Source organism: Taeniopygia guttata, chromosome 7 (assembly GCF_048771995.1).
Source record: "Taeniopygia guttata chromosome 7, bTaeGut7.mat, whole genome shotgun sequence".
NCBI classification, from domain to species: Eukaryota; Metazoa; Chordata; class Aves; order Passeriformes; family Estrildidae; genus Taeniopygia; species Taeniopygia guttata.
This window is the reverse complement of record NC_133032.1, coordinates 9,935,612-9,959,742: the sequence shown is the minus strand read 5'-3', so window position 1 is coordinate 9,959,742 and position 24,131 is coordinate 9,935,612. Positions and strand designations below refer to the sequence as shown.

The 24,131-nt window shown below is 42.1% G+C and overlaps 1 protein-coding gene across 7 annotated transcripts; it reads right to left on the bottom strand.

The window, feature by feature from the left end:
- Positions 1-1,149: 1,149 nt before the first annotated feature.
- On the bottom strand, positions 1,150-24,125 carry TMEM169 (transmembrane protein 169). Of its 7 annotated transcripts, none has more exons than XR_012056949.1 (6): positions 23,992-24,110; positions 23,325-23,386; positions 12,472-12,910; positions 10,431-11,000; positions 2,151-2,335; positions 1,150-2,069 (listed from the first exon to the last, which is right to left on the bottom strand). XR_012056949.1 is itself a non-coding variant. In XM_072932041.1 (5 exons), the coding sequence occupies exons 2-4, from the start codon at positions 12,773-12,775 to the stop codon at positions 10,448-10,450; spliced, it is 741 nt and encodes a 246-aa protein (XP_072788142.1). In that variant the 5' UTR covers positions 12,776-12,910; positions 23,992-24,125; the 3' UTR covers positions 7,081-8,696; positions 10,431-10,447. The 7 variants fall into 7 exon arrangements, 4 of the variants coding, with proteins under 4 accessions (XP_030133137.4, XP_072788142.1, XP_030133139.4 ...); XR_012056948.1 differs by having other exon boundaries at positions 23,285-23,386; positions 23,992-24,078; XR_003961268.4 differs by lacking the exon at positions 23,325-23,386 and having other exon boundaries at positions 23,992-24,125.
- Between the last annotated feature and the right edge of the window lie 6 nt (positions 24,126-24,131).

The following is a 24,131-nucleotide window of genomic DNA, read 5'->3' as shown; positions in this document are numbered from 1 at the left end:
AAACCCCCCTTCCACTGCCTGTTGTACACCAGCAGAGGCCTTATCAAGTGCCACAGAGAGGGAAAGCATGAAATCACAGGCCAACAGTGTTTACAGCCCATTTTCCCCCATGTGGTTTTTTACCTTTTCCGCACTGCCATGGAATCACACTTGAGAATCACACTCTTCTGAAGCCTGCATGTACTGTCCTGCAGAATTGCTGCCCATCCTGTAGTTCTAACCACCTGCTGGTTTTTATTTCCAATGAACTGAACAGCATGTATATCTGTTGAATCCTGGTTTCTTTCCTCTTTCAATCCCTTTATGAAATTGCAACAATAATTTTTTTTTTTAGCTCTAATCTTCTCAGCCATGGTGCTTGCCATCCCCCTTGTTCTGGTGACATTTCCGGATTTCATAAGAACTATTTTATCTTCAGCTTTGTTATTAGGTCATGAAAGGACACTGCACAGCACAAGGTGGCCACTGTTAGGAATGACCACTAGGCACATCCTAAGATATATCACTCTACCCACTTTTACACCTATTTTGTCACACACCAAAATGCACAACACTTCCCAGCCTGCTCAGGAGACTGCAATTTAATAAAGGAAAAAAACAAAAATAAAGAAGGTGGGTAGATGATTTAACAACATTTGTCCTTAAACACCACCCCCCGGTTTTCCTTTTACTTATTGTGTTCTGAGTATCTACTAAAGGCTTAATTATTTGCTACACTACATTCCACTCTCTAGAACACAGAGATTCTCTGACTCCCTAACATCCTTACCCTCTCTCATCCCTTTTCAAAGTAGACACTATATTTGTAATCTCACACATGATTTTCAAGGTAAATCATTAAAGCTTGCTTTGGCCAGTTTTATATTTGCCTTGGATGGAATTCACATGGCTCAGCTGATTTGAAAACATCTCCACTGCAAAGCTCTGATGACATTTCCTGTTTCATCTCTAATCACTTTTTTGCTGCTGATATTAATTGTGTTGCTGCCTGATTGCAGATGACCTTTATAAATGGACAGTCTTCCACAGCTGTCAATTATTTAATTAGCTCAAAAGGCTAATTTTGGACCCACAGCATATGCTGTGGGTCCAAAGGTTTCATCCCAGCTGAATCTCATGTAACTGTCAGGAGGAGACTATTTAATATAATTTCATTTTCTTTATTTATTTGTCTTTCTGTAAGAAGTAAAGAGAACATTAAAGTTGAAAGAGCCCAGCTCCAAAATAACAGGAATTTCTGACATTAAAGTTTCTTTTCCAATCTTAACCAATTATTTCTCTACACTGTGATACAGATTCAACTACAGGACCAGGTACTTTTTGTCTGACAATGTCATAGCCTATTTCAATACATATTGGGATAAAGTTAGGGCTGTGCACTCAAGGAGTCATGAGACTCTTGCTTCATTTGCTACAAAAATTGGGAGACAGAGAGTGAAAGAGGAAATTCTTATGATTATGGTAACTAAATGGCACCTTAAAAATTAAACTCTGGTTTTGTTCAGCAGATTGCCTGTAATCTGATATTTGTAACACTTGAACCAAGTCTCTTACCAGTAAGCACTGGTTGTGTGAATCACATTTTCTTAGTGCTCAGTTTGACATATGTCAGATCTGCATAAATGTTGAATGCTCACGGGCATTTGTGAATGGAGCTTCACTTTCAAAACAGAAAATGCCTCATTATGTTAAATATTTAAAAAAATCATCGGCAAGGGCCAGCTCAGAGGGGCACTGAGCCTTTTTAGACTTCTGTATCTTTTAAAATATTGTGCCTTTGTTTCCACATATTAGTTTATCAGCATTTATGTCACATATTATTGGGAAAAAAAAACCCCAAAAGTATTTTTGAGAAGAATGCATACATTACAGTAGCATGTATTATTGAGAGATTTCTTTGCACAATCTGTAAAAATGGAGTTTGACCACACTCTCAAATATACGGACAAATCGAAATGCTGTATTTGTTTCTCATTAAACATTCTCCCATGGCCCACTGTATAAGCCTGGCAAACCAGAGAAAGATCAGCATAAAGTCCTGAGGATGAAGATTGTTCCAGACTGCATACCTAAAAGGAACAGGAAGGGAGGGAAGGATTAGTTTTATATTCATATTTTAAAAACAGCATTACATAAATTCTTAGTATTACCATTGCAATTTCATGGCGTGTAGATCACTCTGGAAGCATTTCTAAAGCAGAGAGAAGTGCTGCAGTGGCCTTTTATTCCCGTTTTTCAGTTCAGCCACTGGAGGGCAACGTGATCCCAGACACCAGGCAGAGGCAGCTCTGCAGCCCGCAGGAGTAGGGAGCATCAGCCAGCAAGCACTGCCGAACTGCAGAGGAATTTCTGCACATGAGTCTGGCAGAAATTAGGCAATAACAGCAGCAAAAAACCCATATGCTCTTACATTTAACCTTTTGGGGAAGTAGATTTAAAAATTTCCTCCTACATCTAAAATCTGTGCTTCTGTTAAGGATTGCTTCACAAGTTCTAAATCTGTGGATTAGCCAAAGGATTTCTGCAGGGAGTGATGCAAGGGCCACTCAGCCTGATATCACGCGAGGCAAAATATTTCCCACTGTTAAGTAACTGAAAAGCCCCAGACATGTGTCTGCAGTGGAAACAATTCTGGCAGATTTTTCTGGATTAGCTGTTAAATCTATTACAACAAATTATTTGTTTATTACATTTTATAGGACTGTCTGCCATTTAGAGTCTGATTTTCTTTCAACCAAATATAAATAGTTGCGCTCAATGGAGCTCCAGAGCACCTGGGTTCCTGGAGAAGACCAGAGAGATCATGTCAGGTATATTTGCTTTGGGGAAAGCATCAGCCTAGCAAAAGAGTAGCAAATAGTGTTTGGAAAAAGTGAAAGCCAGTGTTTTATTAAGAGGTATTAAGTACCAAGTGTTTGCTGCTGTTTCAGGGGGGTTGTTGCAGAAGCAGAATCTCATCCATCTTGCTCTGCACGTGCCCTTTGTTTCGCAGTCTGTACCACACCGCTGCCTGTGCAGTGCCTTTGCGGGCAGCCATCAGCAATGCAGCTGTGTTTACAGGGGCTCTGAAAGCGCTTTCATGCAGCGGATTGTTCAGGACAAGCTAGCTGGGATAACACACTGCATGAAGGATTTGCTTAGCAGATGCACAAGGATAAGCCTTTAGTATCCTCCCCTTTAGTTTCATCCTGCCCTCACCACCATCGTGCATGTTTGCGTGCACACACACACGGGCTGGCTAATAATTTAATTTAATCCTCACAGCACAGGATTTTGTTCCTTATCCATTCAACTGTGGGAAGGGATGAGGAGTCTTCAGCTGCCAAACTAGGCTCTTTCTGAGCTGAGAGGATCCCATTTTAATTTTCTATCTGTTTGCCTGCACCTGGAAGCAGATTAAATCAGAGTGAAAGGATGAAATTTCTGTTCTTTTGAAAAATATTTGCTTTAATTGCACTTATGAAATGGAGCATTGCAGCATTGAGAAGAGGATGTCATGTTTTAATTCTTGTGAATTTCCAGTCTGTACAGCTTAGGGAGACAAAGCCGCAATGTGAAGGAGAGAGTTTATATTTGAGAGGAAAGAAAGGATTAGGTTTGGTTTCTATTTGTGTGAATTGATGCTTACTCATTACATTAGCAGATATGTGACAGTGTCAGATGTAGAGCCAGGGGAAGAATAATTTCAAGTTTTCCCTGTCAGTTATTTCATTGTTTTGCAGAAATTCCTTGGAAGGAAGTCATCAAGATGACAATGAATTCTGCCGGTTCTTTTGTACTAGACATTCAAGACAGACATTTAATTTTTTATAACTTTCTATTGAAATAAATGGCAAATTTAGCCATCAAAACAGACTTGGTTTTAGGGTGGAACTGGAGCCTCAGAGCAATCCTGCTGTAATCATGGGGCTGGCTAAAGTCACAACCATGACATGAAACTTTTGCCTTGGAGCCTGTTTCGATATTAGAGTCCATTGCTCCAGCAGTGTTTAATCACATTAGAGACAAGCCAGGGCTATAATTACTGTGAGTCACTGAAGGGAGCTCCAGCAACACATATTTGGGGAGAGCTGAGGTACTATTTAGCAATGACACTATGTGTGCCTGGGATGATACTGCTCACTATATTAAATATTTCCCTTTTTTCTTTACTACATGCAGGTACTACGAATTATTTCTGCTCCTTTCTTAGGTCACAGAGGAGCTCATTTGAATAAATTATTGAAGGTTAAAATTGCTTCTGTTTGTTAATTCTGCATGCCATTTATCCATGGATAAAGTGTTAAGGAAAATCTCCATTATCATGGAAGGATATTCTAGTAATTGCCTGTAATTATAAGTGCATCTCACTACAGATACATTTAAGTACATCATTAGAAACTGACATTTTCATACTTCAGGACAAGAATGTATTTTAGAAAGAAAGACTGAATAAAATGCATGCTCTCCTTAGGCTGACTAACCCAGGAGCTGTTGGATTCATGCCCAGCACTGACACTATAACAGCCATTCAGTGTATTTATGATGTTTGGGGTGTTCAGATCACAACTACAGGTTATTCAGATAATCAGGCTAGACTAAATTAAACTATATTTGCGTTACCTCCTAATGAGCCAGTTTGCTGGCATCTTGTAGTAGAAATAATTGATTCTCTTATTCTCTTACCTTATCACTGTAGGAGCAGAAATAATTTGGCATATATATAAAGACAGTCTAAGGCACATTCAAATATATTTATCTTAATATACATTACTGCTGGAGGAACTTGTAAAAAACCATGCTCTGGGGGAACATGTTGCCTGGCAGGTGGGGGGTTTATCCTATTTGCAGGCAGAACATACTATTGAAATCAGTAGTTATCCTTTTTTATCTTGTAAAGCTAAGTTTGCACCTGGAAGAAATGGCTGGGAAAAGGAGCCCTAAAACAAGGAGATCATATCAAAGATTGTATCTTAAAGGGCTCCAGGTCAAATTCATCCATGGCATATCTAATTTTAATGCATACAAACCACAATGGATTTTAGCTGCTGTACTCTGGGAATAAGGTTTTCTGTTTTAGCACACTAAAAGCAAGGGCATTTTTTTGACACAGGGAAAAATGCATTGTTGGCCTGACTCAGGCATTCTCTGTATTTTAATGCATTCCGACAGACTTCAGCTACCGTGTAATGACATGAAATTAGGAGAACTGGAAGTTAATGGAACTGGGTGACCAGGGGGGATACATGACAGACCCTCAAGCCTCGTTTCTCTGGACTGCTTGTTTGCATGCAATCACACTTCACCTGTTATGTGGAAGGATGCTTAGCGACTTTTTGAACCCCCTGGTAATTTACCTGGACCTAACACACAACGACAAGCCCTCTCTCATCATTAAGTGGCTGCCTGTTGGAAGAGAAATCGTGCTTTAGTAGTTAGACAAGCAAACACAATGTCTATTCTAATTCACCAAAATAATTGAAAAGTTGTGTTTCCTAGTGGATTAGCCCCTCCTAAATTTGATTTGACCGCCTTTTTTTTTTTTTTTTTCTTTTTTCCATTCAGGGAATAAATGTCCATGGTATAATCTAGGGATGAAAACACATTAATACAACTGCCTCCACATTGCCAAATGCTTGGAAAGAAGCAGGGAGGGCACTGATCCCACAGATAATTCACTGCCTGGGACAAAAAGGGGTTGCATAAATGTTGAGCCAAATTGTGTCCATCACAGTGCAGAACTGTGGTCTGTGCATCCTTATTTTCTCTTTGTAATTGCATGCTTCAAGAGCACATTGGAGTTGCTTTTCTTAGCTAGTGATTGCAGCTTCTAAAAGGTGCCTGGGGGGGGGGGTGGTTATGAGGATCCATTGTGCAGCCTCTGCTGATAATCTCAGCAAGGAATTGCAGGATCCTGGCCTTAGGATTCAAAGCACAGGTTGGAGGAACTAGAAGGGTGAATTCGAGGGACTAACTGTAGATAAAAGCACATCCATGCTGTTATTGTTTCAGTCCTCAAAGAAACTGAATGGGGTAAGTCAGAATTCAGCAGGCAGAATTAGCACCTCCTCTTTCCCTGGTGAGACACATGGTGCAATCACACAGGTGTGCTTTGCCTGATGCAAAGGTCTTCAATAGAAGTCTCTCACTGATAACCATTAGCTTATAAAATTATTACCTTGCACCTCAGAAGTGAGAACTGCAAAGGCTAATGAGCTAATTCTCTGGGCCCACTACCTCCATCTCACAGGAAGCTGAGTGTCCTTTGTTGTGTTCTTCACTAGGTGAAGAGTTGGGGAGTCCCCAAAATACATCTGCCACATAAGGAATTCTGTTCCCTTGGCCGTGTTTGCAGCAGGCATCAAACCAAAAGCTCCTTCCTGCTATTTCCAGCTGTTGCACTTCCAGTTTCAGGGAATTACCTACAGGCAGCTTTTTGACTCAAAGAGCTGTTTTACTGAAGCTGTGCTAGCCCTCATCTAGGAATTTTGTTTGGGTTTTCTGAAGATCCATCTCTCCTTCTTAGAAGAAGATTTTAAATAAGTGTTTTCCCTGTGCCAGCAGGAGGGTAGGGCTGTAATAAGACCATGTGGGAGAGATCCAAAGGTGTCATTTAATATTTATACACCTTGAAGAACTGTACTGTTGGATTCTTCTTTGACTTATCACAGTCATGCCTGAAGTACCTAAGGGTTGTAAGAAATCTTTGCAGCACAGCTGTAAATAGCAGCTCCAAGTCACAGGCACACAAACCATGTTTGAAGAGTTAAAAGTACCTCGTGTTTTGGTATGGAAGTGTGTCCCCCACTATAGATCCTTGTGGCTAAAGCTAAACAGACACCCAATGAGTAAAATTAAATCAAAAGCTTTCATTTGTGAGCTAGGAAATAAAAATAAAGAACACAGGCTCCAGAGATATATGACAATTTGGATAGGCACTTTTTAACAAGGGGTAGAACTTCAACCCATTTCAGGCACACTTTAAAGTGGATCTTCAAACACAAGGAATTCTATTCTATTATCAGCATAGAATGACTGTGTCCATCCCACAGCACTGATTTTAACACAAAGTAAAGCAGAAGCATGAGAGCAACACTCCTGTAAAGCCACACACATCTTTATTCTCCACCCAGGCCAGCAAGGATGGGAAAAGGGAATGCAATTAAAAATAACAATCAGCAAACAGTATCTTTACTTAAAAAACATCCAGACTAGAGCAGCCAGAAACACACTCAACAATCAGAATAACCCTGCAGTCTGACAGTGGCACAAAAGCAGAAATTACTTGTGAGTTTCTGAAAGCAGGGTAGAACAAGACAAAAACTTGTGCTTTTTTCTGTAACAACAATTGATAATTATATATTTTGCAACAGGCAAACTGCTACAGAGGATAGTGGGAAAGAGAGAAAGCTATTCAGTTACTTAGAGAAAAGTCTGAATTAAACTTTTACAAATAGCACCAAAACTAGCCCCAAGCACCAGAACTAACCCCAAGCTTAAAATAGCCCCCCACCAAAATCAATGACAGAATGCCTTGAATTTAGCAGGAGCCAAAAAAAGCTTAGTTAAGTGTAAAGAAGTAGAAAACACATGATGGATTGTCCCAGCATATCCCCCAAAATGTGACTTTCAAATCCAGAAGCACAGCTGCCACTGCAGTGGGAGGGTACTATGATTTCTCTGATGCTCCTTTGTGTCTATGTAGCAGTGAGAGGCACAGATTTGGTTTTGTCTCCACTCCAGAGGGCTGTTAGCAATCCTGAAAGCAAATCCTGCAGCTCAGCAGACATTTCACATGGATGTATTCTGTAATGAGCTGGTATTTATCATCCAAGCCCTCTGTAAGCCGAAGGCTCTTTGTGCTACTGACCTCAGCCTTTCGTCTAGCCTTGAACAGCTGCTGTTTGGCAGTGACAGCTGAATTGGGTTTTCTCCCTCTGCAGCAATGCACACTTGCCAGCCATCCTTTTCCCAAACTTGTCTGCTGCATGTTGGGGCCAAGATACACAATCCATCCCTTTCATGCCAGCCAGTGTCCCTTTAGGCAAAGCGTGAGAACACTTGTCAGTGGACCTTCTTTTTCCTTAATGCTTGTTAGCATCACTTATTCCCACTCTCCAGCCATGTGGGAGCCTGCAATTTCCATGTGGAGCAGTATTAAACAGAGTGGCTGCACTGGGTGGCTACAGAATGCCAGCACTGGCATGGCTTATCCTCAGCATCTCCATTAATTCAGAGGCGTATCAGCCTGCCTGATTGGAACAGGCCTGTGAAAGGCATTGCACTGCCTGAACCAGTCCCAGCTGTATGTCAGCCTCTTTGAATCCCACTAAACTACCTGATGTTTTCTCACAGATTGGGGCCTATTTTATTTATTTTTTTTCTGGAAGTTGGTAATTGCTTTGAAATACTTCACCAGTAAAAAATGACAATAGGAAGCAACAAATACAGCCTGGCTCTACATGTGCCCAGGGAGCACCACTGCTTTCCCCAGTTAAGTGTGAGGCCAAGACTGCTCTTGATATTTGGCTTGTGCATTAGTTACTGTTGAGCCTTCAGCCAATGTTAAGAGGCTCCTTTGACCTCCCAGGAACCCAGGATGAAGCAGGAACTACTTATTTCTCAGTGTCAGGACTAGAGGATCAGATGGACTTGTTTATACATCACCAGCTCCCAGATGTTCTAACCAGGACAGTCAGTGTAGTCTTGAACTCAACCTTAAAATGCAACACAAAGCATTAGTTTCTGTGAAATCCAGCTTCTGAATGCTTCTTTTTACCATCCTAAAACTAGCACAGTTCCCCCTGATAGGGAGACACCTACAGAGACAGGAGTGACTGTGCAGCTGACAGACTGCACGCCACACTTACCTACCTACACGCAAGCAAATGGTGGGCTCCTCTGGCTTGGGGCTCACAGACTTTCCAGCAGCACCAGCTGAACTGGAGCACTGGGAAAATTAACTGTTTCAGATGTGTTACTCAGCCCCCATTAGAATCTGCTGCACATCTTTTTTATTTTGCTCCTCTACTGCTTAGGCCAAAACCCCAATAGATGATCAAGAATAAAGAATTTTTCCGCTAATTTTTCCGTTTTGTTTAAGAGACAATTAAAATTTCTCCAGCCTATGTTGGTCACCTCAGCCTGCTCAGAGAGAGCCCACTATGATGCCATAAAAAATCCAAAAAGGAGGGAAACCCATTATGAAAATGAGACATGAGGGTAGGAGGATGTATGATCCATTGCTCTACCATATAATTAAATAGGAAGAGGGATGAGGTGAGGAAGGCAACACAGATTTCCAGAGCTGAGGCACACATAGACATGAACTTCTGGACTCCCCCATTCTGAAAGGGGGGGTCCAACAGCTCTTCCATAAGAGCAACTTCAAAACCAAAATAACTTGTTTCAGAGCCCTTCACATCCCAAGCACCTTCAACTCCACCTCCCTAAATCCAGGTGCTGCAAGTCCACACCTGCATTGAAGTGAGATGTAAATGGATTACCCCTTCTTTAGGAGCAGGCACCTCCTTAGAGCAGGTGTTTCCTCCCTATAATACAACTGTTTGCACTGCACACTGTGTATGACTCCTGTAGATTATCCCTTCCTGGCAGTGCACATATCAAGAGATCCACTGCAGATGTGTTCCAAGCACCTACCTGAGCACCTGCAGCCACTTGAGGATTCTAGGTGACAGACCCATCAGGTCTCCACACACCACATTACAAAGCAAGCCCTGCTCTTCCATCATGCAACGTGGCTGTTTCAGGTCAGTGTAGAACTCGCTCACCTTTGTTGGCAGCTATGCTGTCCTCTCCCACTATTCCAGTGGTCTGTGACACTAGACTCTGACAGTGTCTAAGCAGTCAGCCTGCCCAAATTAGCTGCTCTTGCTGGAAGGACTGGGAAAGGACCCTTTCTAAGAAAACTGCAGAAACATCACATATTTTGCAATTCAGCCTTCACCTCTAAATGGGTTCCTATTTCTTGAAGTTCATCCCCCAAGCAGAGACTACTTTTCACTCTATCATAGGTCACTACTATGTCCTATTGCTGAAAAGTAAAGTCTACCTTGACAGAAGTGGACTTTTTATAATATGTCTCTGCTACTCCGCAAACAGACAAAATCCTGCAGATCTGGATTTTCATACAACTCCCAGAAGCTGTAATTAGCTACAACACATGACAAATCCTTGGAAAGCCATGCACCTCCCCACCCAGAGCATGTGAAGCTAGCATTCTTGCATTCTGTTACATTTAAAGAGGACCCTCAGCCCAATATTTTATTCATTATGTTTGTGTTTAAATATATATGTATTTTTTTAAAAAAAATCAGTGTGTTATTTTCTTGGTGAGAACACTGATGTATGACCAAAATAGTCATCTAGGACAAAGGCTCAGACTGCTGAGGTCTCAACCCCCTGTGCAGAGCTCTTGCCAGAGAGACTACCTGAGATATTGTCAGAATCAAGCAGCTCGACAATGCTGTACGGAGAACAATCTTCCAAGCCCAGCTTGCTGCAGAGCCAGCCACAGAATCCTTTCTCCATATCCCTGACAGCGTGCCACCAGTACCCAAAGGACCATGCTACCTGGGCTACAGCTGAATACAGGCCTAGGGAGAAAGAAACAACCATAATTATAATTGGGTAGGAGATAATCAAAAAGGGACAAAAGGTGATTTTGTGCCAGAAGGTCCTCTCTTCATTGTACACCAAGAAGATGTTGTACCATGTAATGGTTCCATAGTAGAATGAAACCACGAAGGACACTACAAAAATGATGGGGAGGCAGATGATGGTCCAGAGGACAATGTGAGGTCCTCTGTCTAACCCAACATCACATTTCTTCTTCTGCTCAGTTACATCTTCTTTAGGAGGTTCCTTTGACTTAGCCAGTTCCTGCAGCTCTTTATCCGTTAGGGTGACATGAATGTCCACCAGCTGACCCTTCTTCTTTCCCCTGGTGATTGTTCCAGTCAAGGTGACATATCGGCTGTCTAAAGGCATGTTCCAGACACCTACAACACAGATAAACTCATCTACATCAGATTTATTTTCTGTACAAAGTATTCTGTGTAAATCTTCAAAGACCCCAAAGACAATTAGATAGTGAATATGGAGTTACATTTAAAATTAAATTTAAAAAGATGGAAGATAAGAAGCAATGCAGTATGAAGAAAATTACCACAGAAGAAAATGGAAGAAGAGTTAATGAGGAAAAAGACAGGAATTCCAGAGGATAGAAATCACAAGGGACAAAACTCCAGTGTCCCCACTAGGGACCATACGTGAAGGGAAAGTGCTGCAAGAGTATAGGAGAATGAAGCATAGTAACTCAATTGGAAATGGTATACCTATTTTCTCTGTTTACTTCATGGATTTATTTCTGAACAGCATGGACGCTTGGGATTAATTAGATAAATATCACTGAGACTCTTGTTTTAGAATAAGCACATCCACACATGGAATTATATCTGAATAGCTAATATTTCACTTTACATTTGCATTGTATCTCAATCCAAATTAATTTTTGAAGTTTAGAAAAACTTAACAAACTGTCATAAAATTATATTTGCATTTTAAGAGATCAGTAGAGGCACCAAACTGGACAGTGCTGGTATATATGTTAAAGTTACAAAGGGACTGCTTTAGCTTTCAAGTGACATTGTTATAGGATGGGCCATGCAGTGGTACTGACCATAAACTCCTCTTTGGGGTTACAGTATATTTCCTCCTGGTCTTAATTCTGACTAGCTTGGAAGAAGGTCTTCAGAAACTCTTCAAAAAAGACTGAGCAGCTTGAAGCGCTCCACAAAAGTAGGAAGGCAGCGGGCAAGTAATGATAGGGTCTGAGATCATGGGGGCATCTGGTGGACCAGGAGCATTTAAGCCCCTCTCAGCCTGCACTGCTGACTCACAGGAGTATTTAGCCACAGGACCTGCCTTCCACACTTCTTCCCTGCAAGGGTACCAAGGACTGATAGCAGAGTGAAAGTGACTCGAAGATGCCCCATGATGACATTGCCAAATAATCACCCTTCAAGAGGGAGCCGTGCTGAGTGTATGCAAACAGAAGGCAACAGCAAATCCTAGATAATGAGTTAAATTCCCTATCAAAGGTAGAGCACTAACTCCATCTGCTTCCATCCTTTCACTTAACAGGCAGTTGTTCAGGCATGGACAGTGGCTTGATCACAGCTTAGAATGACATAATTGGCTTAATGCATGCATAGCACTGCAACCAGCAAATCAACCACAACCAGCACATACATTTAAAACTAAGACTGTAGCAATAACCAAACTTTGCAAAGAACTGCAGGAGACAACCCAAATCAGCTTGTAATGCTTTCTTTTTCAGAGCATTTTCATGTATGAACTCAAGCTCTCCTTGCTTGGAGATGGTTGGTCCCACAGTCATTTCCATTTGACCTTAGAGCATGATGGCATCAAAAAAGCTTATGTGAAATGAGAGTTCTCAGAACTACATACCATCTGTCATAGACTGACCCAGGAACTTGGAGCCTTCCTCAGAGCTCCTCTCCCCTCCTTCTTCATCTGCATGTTCTTCTTCCACCTTATTGTCATTCTCGGACCGATACACTATTATTGACTCGGGGCGGGACTCTTTCTTCTTCCTTTTCCTGCGGTCCATAGTGGCTTCCCCATCAAAGGTGACAGTGGTTGCCACAGCCCTTCTCATGGTGCCACAGCGAGGGCTCTGGCCTCCAGATTTGCTGTCTTTTTGCACAGTCTCCTCCATCCTGTTGCTGCTTTCAGTCACCTCACCTGGCATCTTGTAGCACTTGTTTGCAATCCAACAGCACCAATCCTGCACTTAGAAGTCATTGATTAAAAATGGTTCCATGGATGCTTTGTTCTGGTAAGATGTCCCACTGCTGGTATCCAAACTATGCACTCCATTCCCAGCCTAAAATGAGAGAGAAGGCTGAAAAAGTGTCTTTGTCTTACCAAGTAGAAAAGATTGGCAGAATTTTCCTCAAAAGAAATACTTTCAACTGGTTTAAATGTCATCTGAAGATCTCTGTTACTGTCCTGAAAATCAGTTCTCTTACATGGCTACATGTTTTGTGGTATCTGATCTATCTTGATTCTTAGGGTCCAATTTCCACTATAACAAACTAAAGCTACTGGAAAGAGTATTAACATTCATAAGAAGGGATTAAACATAGCCATGGATGAATTTAACATTCCTCTGCAATGCTGGAACCAAACAGAAGACAATAGTTTTGGCCCAAGGGCATCAGAATAAAGGACTGAAACCACAGATGAAAAAGAAGTTGACTGATTTAAGGGACTGGCCTAGAGACAACTGCATCAGGAACACTGTGCTTGTCCAGCATTTCAACAGCTATATTGGTACCAGCCTTTCTCATTTTGAGCATCTAATGATTTACTCCACTCTGCAAGGACATTACAAAACTTAATCAAATTATGTCAAAATGATTGATATTTCAAACTTTAACAATTTATCTATATGTAGTGTTGCCATACTTTAAAAATACAGAATATGCAGTGGATTTAAAGCAAAATTATTATTAAGATGACTTTGCCGGAGAGGGAATTGAGAACCACAGCAAATTCTCCTGATTGCACAGAGAAAACGACACAAGTGTTCACAAATCTTTTTAGCAAAAATCAAATTTTACTCCTCATTCAAGCAAAGTTAACAGCAATATCAAGTGAAACTGTAATCCATGGGAAGCTGCCTAAGTCAAAACCCCATAATTAAACATGCATCGAGGCAGACAAATCCTGCTCCACAAATATGGCAAAAGGATTAATGGTTCTTGGATTTCATAACATTTAAGGAAACTGCCTCTGCCAAGTATTCATGAAGCATTTAGGTACAAATCTGAATACAATGAATAACATTTTAACAACCCTGAAGAGCTCTGTTGAACATTTACATGAACATTTGTATTTAAAAGAATGCAACTGACCAGTAATTAAGCTTCTACCTAGTAACTGAGTCTTTCCTGTAACAGGAAACCAAGAAACACAAGTATCATAGTTTTTAGCATTATGTATGCTGGGGAAATAGTTTTACTTGAATGGATGACAGAAAAAAAGTTAAGCATTTTTAAATTTGGCAATATGGTCCTGGTCTTCCCACAGATCTAAGATTTTGCTGGTCTGTTTTGAAATTTTGTGCAGAACTTTAGATCAACTATTTATTCCTGGTACACTCACACTTAAACACATCACACCCACACAAAACTTGTAATTGTATCACTTTAACACCTAAGACTGTGCCCATTTGGCTCTATGGATCCTTGAATAATTCAACATTTCAGATTATTTTTGTGCATTAGAAAAAATAAATCTTTCCTGGTGATCAGAAGACACATAAAATGGACTTAAAAACCCCTCAAGATTCAGTATACCTCAGAAGCAGCCAGCCCACTTCTAAATTACTGGGCAGGCAATATTTTTAGCTCTGCAGCATGGCTGGAAAGAGTCTGTTTAGATTGCCATCACACCTGCCATAAAATATGTATGTCTAAATTAGCAGACACACTGGAAAACAGAAATTCACATAAGCTTTTGTTTGTTGTTATTTTGTTTTGGTTTTTTGTTTATTTTAATGCCTTTAGGGGTAAATGGAATTAATTTATGCAATGGAATAAACTCACTTTTTGTAGTAAATTCATTCAGGAAGTACAATAGACTCCAACATTTTTCTCTGAAAATCAGCTGTAAAACTTCATGTTTTGCATCTATAAAACTTTGAAACTACGTGACTGAACCTAATGAGCCCCTTAGACAACAGTGAGCTTCTGCTTCCAAAAGTCAGGAAAACAGGCCTGGAAACAGAGAAACCAAAAGCATTACTTTTGGAATAATCTACTAGAAGTCTGAAGACACAGAAGTTGATTAGATTTCCAAAGTTCCTGGCTATAGTTCCATGTTCAGTCCCTACTGACTTGAGAAGGGGATGACTTACAAGTAACATATAAAAATAACACAAAGCTACAGGCAAATATTTGAAGTTGGGCCTTTTTTTTTTTTTTTTTTTCTTAAAGTTGGTGCAGCTGTGGCCTTGCTTAAACTCAGAATGGATGATAAGCTAGTGTCAGTTCTCAGTGTGATGCCAAAGCCCAAAGAACTATGTCAGCCTTGATTCCTTGTTCCTTCTGAATCTCACAGACAGGCACTGGCAATCTGTGTCCTGCTCTTGTGCTCACCACGCAGGCAGAATGCTGATTAATGACCAGAAGATGTCCATGACCCCCAAGTTATTTTGCTATGTCTGATGATCCCACCCCACTATAGCAGCCACTGCCTCTGTGAGTTACCACCAGGACTAGAAACACCTCCACAGCAGGGTAATCTCAGAGTGGGAGCTCAGTTTCTCCTCCTGCTGATATAAAAGGAGAGAGAATGGGCAATGGGGAGAAGCACTGCTGCTGTGGCTGAGTCAAAGCCCTTGGATAAGGAAGCAAAGGAGCTCAGATTACTCTGTTTAAGGCACAAGAAGGTAAAATCTGATGTCAGTCTGCCTACATCAAAACCAAAAGCATGTAGGAGATCCTTGTGACACAGCAGAGGAGGATGCAGCAAGATAAAAAGCTGAAAGATGCAAATACAGGGCAGACGTTAAGTAGGTGTTTTAACAAAGTGGGTAGGTGTCCCTTGGTATATATCACTGGGTGATTAACTGTCGGGAAACTTCCAAATCTGGACTGGCTGTCTTGGCAAAATTTTGTTCACATGTACTTGACCAGAAGAGGGAAAGTCCTCTGGTTTGCATTAGGGAGCAGTCAGATTGAAGATCACAAAGATCCCTCCTGATCTTATGCTTGTTCTCACAGTACATGTTTATTTTTCTCTCATCAGTTTCCCAATGAAGCAGCTAGAATATCCCCTGCCAGCTGGTCCAGAACTTTTGAACACAGCACTTCAAATTACCACCATCAGCCCTACATCCCACAGCAGTGCTGCTGAGTTGAACAGGTTCAAGCCTCAGTCCCATTTTTCCTGGAAATATTTTCTCTGTAATTGCAAACAAGAAATGGGCTCTTGCAGAAATGACAGTAGTGTACAAAGAGCTTAATTTTCCTCTCTTCCTTTTCTTTACTATTTCTAAGAATGAGGCCAGCCCTCAGCACTACACAGCTGTCCACTGCACCATTTCTTTCAGCCACACACCAAAATCTTCACCCTTTAAAAGCCTTGCTATGGAGCCGAAACATTAACAATTGCTGTGTATCTCATACTAGTGATGCTTCCCACATGGGTGCACAGGGGCAGACAGGAATCTAATACTGTCCGAGGGAAGGAAAGAAAAGAAATGGTCATATTTCAGAGATAGCAAGGAGCAGTTTATTAGCCAAACAATTTTTTATTAATTTCCATATAAAAACAGATGGAGAACCCCGGGGAGGCTGCTCTGCAAAAGGACTTCATAGAGTAATTTTTAGAAGCACAGTCTCCTGTTACTATGCAGGAAGCTGTGGCTGCTTATGCTTCCTGTGATAGTAATAGTCTTTGACACACAAAACAGGAGCCTAAAAGCTTGGCCTTGCACCATTTAGGTCAAAGGAAGCTTCTTCCATTGGTTTTCAGGGTTTGATCCTGCTGCTAACAGAAGAGAAATTATCTGGTTTGAATGTAGACGAGGAGGAAGAGCCTTCCTGCAAGCTAATAAAATCCTTGATCTTAAATCCCAGCTACAGCACAAGGTAACCTTTTTATGACTGCTCAGAGCAGACATGAGAGGAAAAAATGTAGACGGTAAGCAGCAAGGAGCATAAATTTTTATTTTTATAGTCACATAAAATGTACAACACATAAGAAGAACTGGCACGGCATCTTCACTCACATCATGCAGAGGTTGTCTGCAGAAACAAAAAAACAACCTGTGCTTTAGAAGCACTGTGATTTATGCAGAATGGGGAAGAGATGAAGGGAAGTCTACCCCAGATACACACCCTGAGAGAGCTTCCCAGCCACAGATCTTTGCTTATTGCTTTTACTCCATAACCTCTGCATCCCCAATCCCATCTCCACTCAACCCCTGCCTCTGATTTTGTGTATGTGGATGTGTGTGGTTTTGAGCATGCATGTTACCCAAGGGATCTTTTCCAATCCCGAGTATTTTTAAAGGGGTTATCTGCTGTAACTGCAGGGGCAAACTGTACACATGAAAATAGGTGATATTAGATGTATCCAGCTGTTCAAGACAGATCTGTCTGCCACCAGCCAATTGTGTTATGATGAAATGCATTGGTCTAATGCAGAACATGCAGCCCCCAGGCCCTAGAAAAACATGTGACAAGACATATATAAGAAAGCACATTTAATTTATACATTATGTAGAAAAAGGGCCAAATGGTAGGGCTCCCTCCACATGTTTTAAATAACTAAATTACTCCACAGTATCTTTCATATATGCATCCTCACCTGCTAAAACAGAGGATGTCTCTTTCCTCTTTATTTTTATAGTGAAGTAGATCAAACTAGATAGCACAGTTACTTGAAACTAGAAAATACTCAAGGCTTTGATGAATGACATATTAGGCAGTGAAGCAAGAACAGTTCCTCCCTATCAGTACCAGGGTATGTGCAGCTTGTGGTGAGATTGACAGGGGGATTTATCTCACTGAAAAGAATAAAATGTTGTTTTTAGCCATATTCTTCACCAAGCAGCTCCTTCTACAGGAAGGAATGTCTAAGGAAGGAGGGAAAAACTACCCATCCTGGCAGTGGCTGATTTCAGACTGCATTAAGTGGCTAACAACAGCAAGAAATACAAAGCAAGATATCTACCTCTGCCACCCCAGCAAGGTAAAAGAAAGCAAACACCAAAGTTCAAACATCACAGCCATCTCTCTCTCCCTGCTTAATCCACAGGCTTCCAAACACTTTCATTTCTTGGAAAGAGAAACAAGAAAAATGACCATGCTGTGGGCATGCTTCCAAGCAGGAGCAGACTTTAAGCTGGACTGCCACAAGCAGAGGACAGCACTGAGCACCTGAGCAGAGGGGATAACACAGTAAGATGACCCCAAGTCACCAGAAACTTTACAGGTGTTTGCTAGTGGAGCCCCCCATGTTCCATGCCTTCCCCTCAGGAGCAGAGGGTGCTAAAAGCTCAAGCTAAAAGCAAAGGGAGGCGTGGGCAAGCATTGACAGATCCAAGTTTGCCCAGTCCCTCCAGATTATCACAGGCACGCAGCTCCTGCCTGTTGGCAGGTGCCATCAGCGCCAGCCCTGTACCACACCATGAGCCAAAGCTGAGGTGACCAGCTCAGCTGTTGACCATCACTGGAGCTGCAGCAAGACTGGACTTGCTTGGGTGTGGATTAAGAGCATCCTGGTTCCCAGGGCCACGCTGGGTGCCTCAGGACCTTTGCTCTCCCTTCCGTTCTTCCATGAGACACCAAATGCTCACTGACAGCATTCTAAAGATACAAAGCACCCAAAAAAGTAGTGGAGAGATAAATTCCATAGTTTCACTATTGTTTCTGAATTATATTGTTTCTGAATGACATTTTCCAAGGGTATTTTTAAAAGTCAAGGACATTTTGCAGAGTATCTGCTTTATGAATCAGTTATTTTTATTTTCCTTTGCTGTTCCATAACTTTTCCAAATGTCACAGAACTATAACTGCTGTGCAGATCATTTATTACTGAAGACTGGAAGACAGCATACAAATATAGCTGAGCTTTTTTATTTTATTTTAAATGAATGCCCAATCAATTTTCTTGTATACCAACTTTTAAAAAATCCCCCAGCTGTACTAGTCTACCTTTTTTGGAGCAAAAGCCTGAAATGCTATCTTGCCCTTATCTTCCCACTTATTTGAACAGAGTGCTAGAAGAAAGAGAAATTGAGATAAAAGACACAAAGTTTTCCACTGCCTACACATGGATGATATATATTTCTTTATGTTTATTATACTACACTAAAAATGTCAAGGAATGGCATGGGCACATTAGCCTTTAAAGAGAACCAAGGTTTTAAAAGGAGACTAATTTGGAAATTGAAGGTTTGAAATATTCAAAGCAAACCAAGCATTTAGATATGAGTCTTGAATAAACTCAACCAAAGTCTCTAAATTTTGTAAGAAAAATTAGATTTCAACTGTAGAGGCATGCTTTCTCTGTTCCCCTGCTCTACCCCTCCTTTCTGGATTTGCCAAAACAGGCCATCCTGCACCTCAAAACAGCAAGTGTTCATTGCAATCCCTACACCATCCCCCGGGTCACTGCTGGATTACACTATACCATAGGAACATCTGAACAAAGTCAATCCCACCAACTTGAGTCAAACATCCCGCCTCCACAGCAGTGCCTTTAGGCTGAGATCAAGTGTAGCATCTATTTTTGTTGGTATAAGACCCAACTTGTCCTTGGTTGGGATTGGAAGGTGCAGAGGGAACATGCTGCATACACAAACCAGAGCTGTGTCTCATCCCCTCCAGGATGGCATCCAAGTAGATGCCTAGAAAACAGTAAAATGCAAGTAAGTAGTACATGAAAACAGAGCTTTGAGCCTCTGACCTCCCACACCAGAAGGCAGAGAAAACACCTCCTACACGGCTTATACACACACATGTGGAAGTAAGAAGCACTGGGAGTTGCTCCAAAGCCACGAAACACCGGTGGGTGGTGGGTGTGAAGCACCTGTGCTAACTCAGGACTTCTGCTACAGACCTGACTGCAGGGGATGCCAGTGAAGAGCTCCAAGACCTCCATCACACAGTGCTCTCAAGAAAAGGTTTTAATGCATACTGGACTCTTTTCTGACCTTTACAATAACTAGAAGCAAGGACCCTAGTTAACAACTCAGGTTCTTTTTCTTTCCTTCCTACTCAGAAGATCCCTGACCATCTCAGTCTCAGCCCCCTTTCCTGCCCTGCTCTGTGCTGGCAAGATCAAGCACCCCAGTTAGTGCACCCCACTCTGACAAATGAGGAGAAACCACACATTGAAATACCTGCAATAAGACAGGAAGGAGTTGCAGCCATACGGCTTAATGGGAAATACAGTCAGCTGTAAATCCAGTCTGGAAAGCATTATCTGAAAAATACCAACAACAAGCTAATACATCCTGTGGTTCTTCTTTAGGCGAGATATTTGGGGGCTTCAAATCAGAACTTTTTCTGAGTAACACCTGGCTGCAGCCCAAGAGTTGCTGGAGAGCACAACTGCACAGAGAGTGAACTAGAATATTCCCCTGGGAGTGATTCAGGATTGTTTAATGCATTGCACAGTAAATACAATCTAGGATATTTAGACAGTATCTCCAGCAGCAGGAATTACTTGGCTCAGGGGAGTTGTGATTGGATATAAGTGCAGATAAAGACCTGTGATGCCAGGATATTAAAAATGCAGCACTTTGAATTGCAGACAAGTGAATAGTTCAGTATCATTAGTATGGTATTAGTAGGGTGTGTAATTGTTTAGAAAATCTTTCTACCAACCTGTTTCAAATAGTTTGATGCTGATATTCAATATCTTGCACCACTGCAAACTCTGCTTTGAGTGGGATGCCTGTCTTGGTATTTACTTTTTTTTTTTTTTTAATCACTGGAATGAAATTGCTAGGAATAATGATAAAATATTGTAAAATCCTGATTATCTTCTAACTAGACTGAAATCCCCCAAGACATAGCTGAGAGTAAAGTGCCTTTCCAGAGAGGAAGTCCCTAAAAAGATGAATCGACCAGAAAGCCTGAACATCAGCTGGGGCTGACCAGGAGGCTGTTCTCTGACATGGAAACCAGAAGCCACAAAACAGAAAGGTTCTCACCTGCTGTTAAGAGATGATGAAAGGAAAAGCAGCCTCAGGAAAGAATGGACAGACAGGAGGAGAAAGTAGCAGGGATTTCCAAAGTAGCCTGTTCCATAATCCCATGGAAAGTCTAGAGAACTAGGGACACAAACTCACACCAGCTTTCATTTGGTTTAGGCTCGATCCAAGTGTTTATTGTAATGGGAGAGAAGAAATTATTGTTGTTACACTTTGTGTGGCTTTTGCTGTCCCAGGAGAAGAAAAATATGAGCCTGGAGTACCCATAAGGGGTCTGGGAAAGCAAAGGCTACTGGAGTGCAAGCCTGCATTTTTCTGAAGGCTAACTAGCAGAAATGCTCTATGAGAACCTGTCTCTGGCCTTAAAATTTTATTTCTGGCACTTCTGCTTTTCATTAAACCTCCTCTGCCCTCGCCTCCTTGTGAGACTGCTGACCCCAGGCATACCTCTCACAGGGTCTGGATCCTGCGGAGGTTTCTCTCCTGTCTGGAGCTACCTCTTCTCTCACATCACGTTGGTACTCAACTACTCTTGAGACCTTTCCCCTTGCCAGCATGGATTCTCAGCTATAGGAGGGCACAGACACCCTAAAGGATAGCATGCCATAAGGAATTCTCAAGGCAGTACATGTCAGTGCCAGGATTTTTAAAGCATGGCAGCATGCTGGACTGGCAGGTGTCACCAGCTGAATAGCTGAGCCATAGGCTGGCAAAGCACAGCTTTGGACAAAAGTAGCCTTTTCTGAAAACGCAGTTTCCTATTCATCTCAATAAATTGAACTGCTTCATTCAAAGCCAAGACACAATCTGGGAGCCGTAAAAACAGGAAATCTATTTTTTTTTTTCAATATGTAAATAAAAAAGTAGATGTTCAAGAATGACATATGCTAATCCTACAACTCCAAATGAGCTGACAACTGAAAAAAAACCTACTGAATTATTTTTTTGTCATTTTGACTTTTGAATGGTTGATGTTTTAAGCGATAGTTATACCAAGGCAAAAAAACTCAGATGGTTAACTTCAAAAAAGAAAAATTAAGACGCCAAGGTTTTAAATGCAGATTTATTTTCTTCCAAATTCAAGCTGACATATACTGAAAAAATAAATAAAAAATAAGTTGTCTAATCAGACACTATTTTCTAACACATAAAAAGTCAGAATCTTAACATTAAGTTCATAGAGTAACATCAATATGTAAAACCCTTAGGCTTATTGAATTTACCACTGTTTGTGTGGAGTGGCAGACCAACGTGTTTTAATGTTATCAATAAGAGAAAAGTAACATTCCTTTGTGATTTAGAAAGCAAAAGCATATGAGGAGATTAAAATTGATTTTAGTTAATAAGATTTTCTTCCTTTCAGCTTAAATAATTTTGAATTTCAATGACTGGGGTCAAATCAATTCACACACAGGTACAGTTTGAATCCTTGGTTCAAAGGCACACAATAGTGAATAGAAGCCACTGCTTTGCTGAAAATGTCTGTGAGCATCAGTTATCCCAGCTGTACTTTTTGTGAACACATTTTGTACCAGAAGGGGCTACCCTCCACTGAACACCAAGGAATGGATGTCTCCTTTCCCCTCCTCCTTCCTCTACAGCCTTCATGTCTTTCCCCTTTCTCCTCCCACCCATCATTCACAGAACCCTAACTCATGTGTTCAGCCCCTTATTAATGGCACTTCTGTGGCTACTGGGAAATTCCACAAACCAAGCAATATATCCTGATAGGGAAGAAAAATTCTTTGATAGTGCTCTCCAGGAAGAACACTCAAGTCAAGGAGGTCACATGAGTAGAAAGGTCCTCTGGATTTTCTTTGGAGCCATGCAGCTCAGTTGGGATGGCAGGCAGGCTGGAATGTGTAGATCTAATTCACCAGCACAGATGAGTACTTCTCCCTGGGATTAATTAATTATTGCTCTGATAAGCCTGCCTCAGATATGTGGGGCAGCCAGAGACAGTTAATGGGAATCTGTGAAGTCTCAGATTGTGAAAGATAATTAAAGGGAGGAAAAAAAATTTTTTTTTGCAGTGTCACTCACAGTGCTTCACGTTTTGCCCCCAGAAAGTGGAATGCTTTCAACATTGCTGAAGTGATGTATTCTGCAAACACTGACCCACCCCAAAAGGGCAATTTTGTCTAACAGTTGCCTTATTGGCCTAAGTCACCATGCAGAAATGCACCCGTCTTGTCACCCTTTGGTGAATGAATCTGGGCACACTGTTAGCTTCTCCATGCCTCCCCTCCCATACACTTAAAAGGGGGATATACAGCTTCCATTGAAACACACTGAACTACAGGATAAACACATTACTTTAAAATTGTCCCCGATTTAAGCTATTAAACCTTAAAACACACTTTTGGAAAAGTAAATAAATTTGCTTCACAAATGAGAATCCCAAAACAGACTCAATGATTCTCACTTTACTTATACGTCTTAAAAAAAACCCAAAAAACCACTCTCTTCTCACATTAGCCAACTCTCCTAAGGTAAAAATAACAAGACAAAATTGAGACATACTTTCAAACATCTCTTCTATTGAAAAGGACAGAGGAGATGCCTGGAAAGACACTGATCATGCATACACATGCTGCTGGGCACATCAGCGCCGGTTAAAATCACCTGCAAAGGACAAAGATGCTCTGTCACTTCACTGTGGGATAGGAAAGAAAATAATGCCGCTGGTCCTCTGAGTCAGCTGAGCAGTTAATACTGAGCTTAGTTAGGGCCATTTTAAGGGGGCCGGGAGAGGGGGGACGGACACCACCAGCACCGCAAAGGCATTTGAGTCCAAAATGACTCTGCTGGGGACACGGTAAACACTGTCACCTCAGCCTTCACGGCCTCTTCCCTACAAAGTCCATGCCCGAGAGAGGACCGCCCGCCCGCGGGTCCGTGGCAGGCGCACACCAGCACCTTCTTCTGTCCGCGGCAGCCCCCGGGCTTCCCACCGGTGCTCCCGGCGGGGCTCCGCTCCCGCTGCTCCTCCGCCTGCCTGCCCGCGTCCTCGGGGACGGCGACCCGAAGCGGAACAGAAAACCAAGGCGACCCGTCCCTTGCGAGCAGAGCCCGCGGCTGCGGGCAGGTGGGCGCTCACTGCGGGGCTGCAGCAGCGACCCCGCGGTGCCACCGGAGGCACCGACCCCTCCCGGGCACCGAGCGGCGCCTGCCCCGCGGGGTGTGACCCGGGCGATACCGACAGCGGACAGCCGTCCCCCTTGCCTTACCTGCCGCCCGCGGTGCCGCGCTGTGCCGCGCCACAGGACCACAGGACCACAGGAGCCCGGCACCGCCGCCACGGCCGCAGCGCTCCGCCGTGCCCGGCGCCGAGCCCCGGCGGGCGGGGCCGCGCGTCACGGGCGGGGCG